The sequence below is a fragment of the Scardinius erythrophthalmus genome (assembly GCF_964197995.2).
Source record: "Scardinius erythrophthalmus genome assembly, chromosome: 7".
NCBI classification, from domain to species: domain Eukaryota; kingdom Metazoa; phylum Chordata; class Actinopteri; order Cypriniformes; family Leuciscidae; genus Scardinius; species Scardinius erythrophthalmus.
In genome coordinates, this window is record NC_138227.1 from 18480876 (window position 1) to 18489543 (window position 8668).

The 8668-nt window shown below is 37.6% G+C and overlaps 1 protein-coding gene across 11 annotated transcripts in view; it reads left to right on the plus strand.

Moving 5' to 3' along the window:
• myo18ab (myosin XVIIIA b) overlaps window positions 1-2720 on the plus strand; it is a 111165-nt gene extending 108445 nt beyond the window's left edge. For 10 of the 11 annotated variants that reach the window (XM_081370638.1, XM_081370639.1, XM_081370630.1 and 7 more), the window contains one exon: window positions 758-2720. Coding sequence is in view for 2 of the 11 variants with exons in the window: in XM_081370640.1 (XP_081226766.1) it covers window positions 758-911 (154 nt within the window). In the remaining 9 variants the exon portion in view is untranslated. The remainder of the gene's footprint in view (window positions 1-757) is intronic. The other variant, XM_081370632.1, reaches the window with a different exon arrangement.
• The last annotated feature ends 5948 nt before the right edge of the window (window positions 2721-8668 follow it).

Here is an 8668-nt window from a genome sequence, read left to right on the forward strand (position 1 = left end):
CCACCTGTGTCAGTACTAGGGTTCATAATATATCGGTACTATATTGGTTATCATCCGATTTAAATTATTATTATCATTTTAATGTGCTGCTATTGGTCAATATTGGATAATTTGGATATTTAATTGTAATACTCATTTTCCCCTTTTTTACTTTCTAAAGCTCACTAAAGTTTATTATTAATTAATTTAACACTGTTAAATGTATTCTTTAGCAAATCTCAAATTGGGTATCTATTTTTCATAGTGTATATTATAATGCTGTGATGCCTAAATTAACTTGTAGCATTTATAAGGATTGATTTTAGTTTAGTGTTTTTCTTCTTTTTAACTATTTAGGCAATATATTATTGAATTTTAACATCAACTATGTATCAGTTATCAGCCATATTTTAATACTGATGCATCCAACAGTAACTTACCATTACTGTCATAATCACTTCTTAGTATTATTATTTTTTCTTTAGTATTTATCTAATGGTAATTTAGTTACCTAATGAAGCTGTCGTACAACTTCACTAACAATTATCCGATAAGGTGATGTTTCATGGCACTTCACCTGGTGTGATTTGGATGTGATTTTGTGTGTATTGCACCACTAACGCATCACCAAAGATTATATTGAATTATAGGGCCTGTTAAATATTGTTACCCCACGTTATAAAGTTTGATAGCCCAACATTCCTTCAGAGATTATCCTCTTTGGTCCCTCTTTCCACCAGCTGATCCTAATCAAAGCTTCTTTATCTCCCCCCTCCAGCCCACCTTCCTGTCGCAGACGCTTTTGCCTTGACAGATCTGATGAGGAAGAGGAAGAAGAAAAAGAGGAAGGGAGCGCGGGCCGAAGCACCTACCGCTCCCGCTACAAACGCAGCAGCTACCTGAATGACAGCGATGGCGAGACCACCGCGTAGCTGCCCCCCCCCACACACACACACGCATGCACTCACTTTCACAGAAAGGAAGACTTTTGAGTTAAAATCAGTGTCTTCCATAAACTTGGTTCCACAGAAGATTTCAGTGAGGAGGAGCATGATGGGACGCACTCTGGCAAAGATATACCCATCATTTCTTTTGACTTGTTATTAGTATTATTATTTTACATGTGCTTTGTGTTTAGAGCTTTAAAGGGTTTGTACAGCAACATGAATCACAGCACTGTTGACTCTTTCCTGTTTGTGTGCTTTTACTTCTGACATTCTTCCTCTTCCTTTCTAAATAAGCAAACGCTGTGCTTGCATTCTTGCCCCGGTCAGGATTCAGTAATGGATATTGCTTGGGGGCAACATGCTACAGCCTCTCGCATGGTCACGGCTGAGCCAAAGATACATGGCACTGTGTAAACGAGAAATGTCTGGCTTTTACTGTTCTGTTAGATTTAAAAGAAAAGAAAACCAAGTGAAAAAAATATGCACAGAAAATATTGTATCACCAAAAAAAAGAAACGAAAAGAAAAAAGCTTTGTTTTGGGTTCATGAGCAAAATAGTTTTTCGTTCTTGACTTTAAGTCAGAAGAGAGGAGGGAGTTGAGGTGGGACTGATTTAAGACAACTTTCTTTCCATCTCTGCAACTGAACACACAGTTTTTTTTTTTTTAAACAAACTTGCTTATATCTTTCTCTCTCTGCCTCTTCGCTTTCATACGGTGAAGAATTCATGTTTTTTGCTCGAATAAGTGAGAGTACGCCATGCTAGCTGATAAAAATAGAGCCTATTTCTCCTCTCTGTCTTTACTTTTTTGATCTTTTATGTGTAGAGGAAAAACGTTGGATCAGGTCAATGATATGAGAAGTGAGCAGCGGTTTGGGGTGTTCGGGTCTGGACTCTCATCTCTCCATAATATGCCTTGTCTTTTTCTGTTCTGACTGTATTGACCAAGTGCTCGCTCATAGTAGGTGTTACATGGCTCAGCGTTTTTTCTTTCTTGTTGTGGTCGTTGTCGTTCTCAGGCTTTTTTGTTTTGGTTACCGTAGATGTCTGGCTTTCTCAAGGGAATGCCTATATTCTTGGGTATATTGGGCATTGTGGCCATTTCTCATCCAACTCCACTGATACTGGATAAACAGCTTGCTTTTCGTGCTGATGTGATGCAACCAGAAGCACAAGATGGAGACAGAACCGATACTGTGAAATCCCAGCTTCCCTACAGCATGTCGTCACATTGGATTCATCAGTATTTTTGGCCTTACCTAATGGCTTTTGAGACTCACTTGAACCTGTATGGACACGCACCCCTCCGAACTCCGTTGTTGCCTTCCGTTGTTGTTGTTTTGTTGTTCTGCTTTCATTGTAGTATTTATGATCTAGCATTGATGGATTGAGCAAGCTGCCAAAATATAAAACAACAGCATAATAACAATGAAAGGATCTCATTGCTTCTCTTTGATTTTTAAAGGGAGACAGCGTGTGTATTTTACATGTGTATTAGTTTTATAGACCCTCTGCAAAGGTCAACCACTTTATCCTCTTTTCTATGCAGTCAATATTGATTTTAATATGGAAAATAAATGATGTCTTTGGCGAATTAAATCACATTGCTTCAAGATGCATAACATTTGCTGGCTGTACACATTAATATAAAAATATATAAATATCTGTATGATTCATTTTAGCTTTCAAAATAGCTAATGTTTATTTTCTTTATTGAATAAATGACCACTTGATAAGTAATAATTTTGCATTACAGTTTAATATATTGTAAATAAATGACGGTGATTGTTTTAGACATGTTTCAATATGCTTATTTCATAATTCATCTTTTTTTTATATAACAGATAGAATGTTTTTTTAAATAAAAATCACATTCTGGCATGTTCAACACACCATTTTCTTACATTTTAAAGCTGCAGTGTATAATTTCTGCGCCATTAGTGGTTTCAAATAAAATTCCAAAAAATGTTTCATTAATAAATAATAACAAAATGTTTAATCTCAAGGGTTTATCCTAAAGAATACATTTATTGCAATAAGCAATAGTATTTTTCAAAAAGGTTCTATTGTTTGGAAAACAGAAACCATCATTACTTTCACTAATAAAATGTTGAAAGCATAAATCATACAAATTTCTCTGCTCAACCCAATTGTAATGCTGTTTATGTGCAAAGAAATTACACACAGCAGCCTTTATTTTTCCTTTATCCAGAGCTTTTATATTTTAATAAATCATGTTAGTAGAAAGATAAAACCTGCAATCATCTATATTAGAGCAACCGATTCTGAGTGTGTCTTCTTTTATATTTCCAAAAGATAAGAAGAAACATCTGAATGGAGCCTTAAATTTCAGCATTTAAATACAAAGTATGCAGCCAAATTTCACAGAGCAGAAAAGCCCTGTCTATGGTTCACATTCAACAAGCTTTTCTTTTCCATTGGCTGCTTGCTTCATTGCACAATAGGAAGGCTTGCAGTAATTTCTATGAGCTAACAATAGGAAAGGCAGCTTACTGGACACAGCGCAGCTTGAGCTTTCCATTGGCTCCAGTCAAAGCAGAGAAGTAGGTAAGTTGAGTGCGAGCCAACAGCAGATCTCACCATTATTATATAAACCATTATTTTATTAGGGGCCAAGCCCTGAAAGGGTGTAAGCCCCTATTGTATCCGTTAGTTGTTTCTTCTTTTTCTTCCCGAATGGGAGTCAATGGCAGCCCTATGAACCGTACGTAGAAAAATGGTGAAATTTGGCACAATTCTAGAGATGGCCGTGAATAGTGATTGGACCAATTTTGGAGTCTCTAGGAACAACTCTATAGCGCCACCACCGGTTCAAAAATTCAACGTTGAAATGGTTATAACTTTTGAACCCTTTGATCTAGAAAAATGAAACTTAGTACACCTGATTCCACTCATTATGGTGATCGCAATCAATATCTTACATTAAGACTCCGCTCATTACAGTAGTGGCCATTTTGAAAAGTACAGTTATCAGTTTTTTTGCTGCTACTCATTCAAATTTTGTTCAATTCTTACGAAAATTGGCTCAGGTGATCTTTGGACTGAGCCGCACAGCAATGACTGAACAGATTTTTTTTATTCATCTTTGTTCAAAAATTATGGTGTCGCAAACTTAACGAGGTTGACCCAAAATTGGTTCAGATGCTGTATCACGGCCAAAGTTTGATCATTCGAAACGAAAATTGGTACTTCATCGGAACCATGATCTGTGGGTCCGTGCCAAATTCGAGAACTGCGCCACCTACAGGTCATGAGATCTGGAAAATGGCTATTTTAGCCAATAACTTTTGTCAGAAAATCATAATCCAACAATGTGACTCCGCCATATTGGAGCAAATGATAAACAGTTTTTTCACTACTCCTCCTACAAATGTTGCCCAATTTTGTCCAAATTCTGCTCAGATGATCTTTGGACCAAGCCGCACAGAAATGACTGAACAGATTTTTGATAGTTGCCACCATTCCGGAGATATTCCTCTCTGAAGTTGACCTAGCCTGTGTTTGTTGTCTTATGCTGGTAAGCTTAGCACGTTAATTGGTTAGCATGCTAACCAGTTGCAATTCTTTCTAATGTGGGTCTTCAGCTATCAAGCTAAGCTACATTAGCATAGCATGCTAATCTGGTTAACATGTTATGGAACTTTTTTTGTGAACTCATCCTCACTCTGAAACCTCTCCTCAGCAGGCTGGTGAACATGCATGAGTGATTTCTCAACGTGTTACACCACGGATCCTGAATACATCGGGTCATGGGTTCGCAACTCAGTGTGACATGTGCCCAGACCGCATGAGGTACTGTGTCAGGAAAAGATGCATAAATTGCATCTGTTCCAGGCATTGTGCCTAAGAATTATCTCATCTGAAGCTGTTACATTGCATGCAATCCTTTTATGTACAAATTCATTGTTCTTCTTCTTCCAGAATGGTAGTCAATGGCAGCTCTATGAACCACAAGTAGGAAAATTATGAAAATTGGCACACTTGTAGTAATGAGTAGTAATCTGACCAATTTTGGATGATTTAATCTAAACTTTTTAAATACAATATACTCTGCATTAATTCTTCATTTTGACTTGATTCTCTCTTGAAACTATTGAATTTCAGCAGCTGTGTAAATGCATGTCTGCCAAGTGGTGCAATGAGATGAGTGACAGGTACAGTACCTGCCCCATAGATAGTGGGTTCGAGTCCTGTGTGGGACAACTTTAAAATTGTGTAGAAAGATGTCATTTCAATTCCTTTATTAAACGGGTAAGAGCTGTACTAATCTTTCTTACTCTTGGATTAGAAATAAGCGTGTGTTTTTTTCTTCATTCTGTGTTCGTTCTCATCAGAACTTCTGTTCATTTTGATTTCATCCTATCTGTACTTCTGAACCTATCTTTTCTTCATGTGGATTCTATTTCTGCTGTTTTTGCTCTTCTGGCCCTTTCAGCGGCTTGGCCCCGGACTGCTGCTTGCAGCTATATTCTTAAAATGCATTTAAATACATTTCTTACCTAAAACCTAGACTTATAACGATTTTGTTCCATATCTCAACTATACCTATTGAACGAATAATTGCTATCCTGAACACATATTTGAATGTACTTTTCTATGCCTTCTGTCTTCAGGAGAAGCACTTACTGACATCATGCTGAGACCTTTATAGCCATTTATAAGTGCAGAATGTAAGCTTGATTTTTTTTTTTTTTTATAATGGCCTGTTATGACGACAGCAGTACAAATCAATATGATATATAATAAGACCTTGCATAACATATAGTGCTCTTTTAAAACAATATGACAGTCTGAATTTAGAGGTGCTGCGGCCTTCTCACTGAAGTGTCCTTGCATTCTCTTACGCAAACACCCGCTGTGCAGATAAATTGAATTTATAGATGAGATGGCACTTGCCTCACATCAAAACAGTGTCTGTAAAACACCTGTCTATTTTCAAAAACTATTTTTATTTTTTAATTTCAATATATATACCTTTCAAAAGTTTGGGCTTAGTAAGATTGAAAGAAGTCTCTTTTGCTCACCAAGGCTGCATTTATTTCATCAAAAATACAGCAAAATTAATTAAAGATTTGGTCAAAAGCTGCGGAAACCATGTAATTAACATCTTAAGCATTTTTAAAATTGGTTTTACAACAGCATGAAGCAAGTTACACATGGTTATGGTGGCAACACTAGCAATTACACACAGTTTTTTGTCCTTTGTAGCTGTGTAACAAACAGCAGCTGTCAGTCTCTTCCCACTCATAACCCACGGGCGTCATGAACGTGAACACTAACTCAAAGAGCAACACACCCGCCAGCAGTCCTGGGGCAAAGCTTTATGTGTGTGTTCCAATTATGGCATGCAAGCACGTGTCTGTGACTGGAGCTGAGGATGTAATTCAGCATGTGTATGGATGTGAATGTAATGGCGTGAGGGATGATGTAGGAAGTGTGATGCACATTTTCTGTTTCTAGGTCAAATTCTGCCCCTTTTAAGACCATAACATTTGAAAATACCTTTTTTAGCGTCATAATCAAACTTTTGGAGGTATGAAACATGTTTGACTGGAGGCAGTGTTTGCCTGTGAGTGCATTATTTATGGTCATGAAATCTGTTTGAGGGCTTCTTTACAATGTCCTGCTCATTCTTTCCATGTGTACGGAAACAAAAGTCTCCAGTACAAAATGAGCCTTCTTTTATAATAAGGCAGCAACAGATAAAAGACACTAATGATTCATATATTTACTAATAATAAATCAGAATAAATTTTAATTGACCCTTTGCTAAGCTCCTCCTTTAAAAATGTTACTGACCAATCCTTCCATAGCAACTGAGGCCATTTTCTCTTTTTTACAGAAATTCTTTAAAAAATACAGTAAAATATTGTTACCAAGTAACTTATAGTGATACAATAAGGAACTAAGAGCAAATAGTGATTTTTTTGTAGTAGTAGTTTTGTAGTAATAGTGATTTTGCATCTCCAAATAATGAATTATTGATTAATATTTAAAGAGAGAGAGAGAGAGAGAGAGAGAGAGAGAGAGAGAGAGAGAGAATATTGTACAGAAAATCATGCTGTTTATTATGAGATGACCTGTAAAGCTCATTAGCAACAGTGACCAAAGGGGGTGTAGCTCATTTTAAGTAAATAAATAATACATAGCCTATGCTATATCGTGGCCACGACATATTATCACGTGCTCACGAGTTAGTATGATGTTCCTACAAATTAATATCTCATGGCCACGACATACTGTGTTATCACATTCCCATGCACAAGTTAATGCACTGGCCAAGACAAAAGTGAACCGAACATGTCCCGTTCCAGTCATCGTAATAGACTAATCATTATCAATAGATAAAAAATAAAAAAAAACTCTTGAGTTTCAAATGACAAATATTTTTGAGCCTCTGTACTTTTCACTCCAAAACTCTTAACAGTGGATGTTAAAGAAGAAAAGAGTATGGAATGCATCCCCTCTCTCTCTCTCTCTCTCTCTCTCTCTCTCAAACATCCTTTCTTTTCTAAATAACTGGAATGAAATAGCCAGAATCTCCATTAAAGTGCCGCTTTAGAGCTATTAGAAACCAGCATCTTGAGTGCTTATGTCGAGCTATTAGCTGTACAATCTTTCTGCTTGTCCTCGAGACGGACAACAAGGCAAAAGTTCCAAATCCATTAGTTTTTCTTGTCAGAAGTATAGACTAATCAGAAGTAGCGCGAGTGTTTGAAGTCAGAAATAGAACAGAGCATCAGTTTACCGTCGGTGGTTTGTCGTGCTGTGCCGCATCCAGTGTAGACAGTCTCACTGGTTATAATGGGTTCTATTATCTTTTGTCGCGTCGCACCGCTTACATCCAGTGTAGACACAGTGTTTCTCAATCAATGCACATTAGCTACCTTATCCTTTCTAATATTATGTCAGGGAATGTTGTTAAAACCTAATCATATTATCATACCTTCTCTTGTTCCCTGGCCTTGGCCATTGTGAACAGTGCGGAAAATGAAGAAAGCTTGCATGACTTTGGGCGCAGCTCTGATTGGCCAATCACAGTAATTTAGTTTGTTAATTATCATAAGAGCATTTTTTATTTGCATGATAGGCTTTACATAACACACAACACCATTAAACTAATGGGATGGATAGTAAGGTGGTTATATAGAGTGGATGCTTTTTGTCATTTTTTTCAACAATGGGGATGCAATGTCATCCCTCCTCAATTCCCCCCTCAAACCGAGCAATGCTACTGTTGGTATCTGTTTCCTTCCTCAGAGGCCACTTCCACTCTCTGGGATACAATTGTCTGACACTATATCTGGATTGTAATATCCTCTGATGAAAAGGAGTGATGTAATATTCATAGGTTGCCATTATTACCCTGCTGGGCTGCAATGTGTCATAAGAGAGGTGGAAGTACAAACACAGGGTGGGCAAAGATGCAAGTGTTGCCTCTCCCCAGTGTACATGAGACAAGGATAGGCTGTAACAACATGTGATGCCCTCTATGTTTCCAACTAGCAGCGCTGGCTCCAGGCTCATTACACTACCAAATGTAGCTGACTCTCCCAGATCCCAGAGGATAGCATCCCCAAGACTGACACGCGCTTGCGACACGCCGGGATCAGAAAGCAGCAGGTACCTGTTGTTCACATAGTGAAAGAAGTAAATGGACATCAGAGAGGACATGGAGTGTTATCAGGCTCTTGGGGGCTAGTGGTTAAAGGCACCAAGT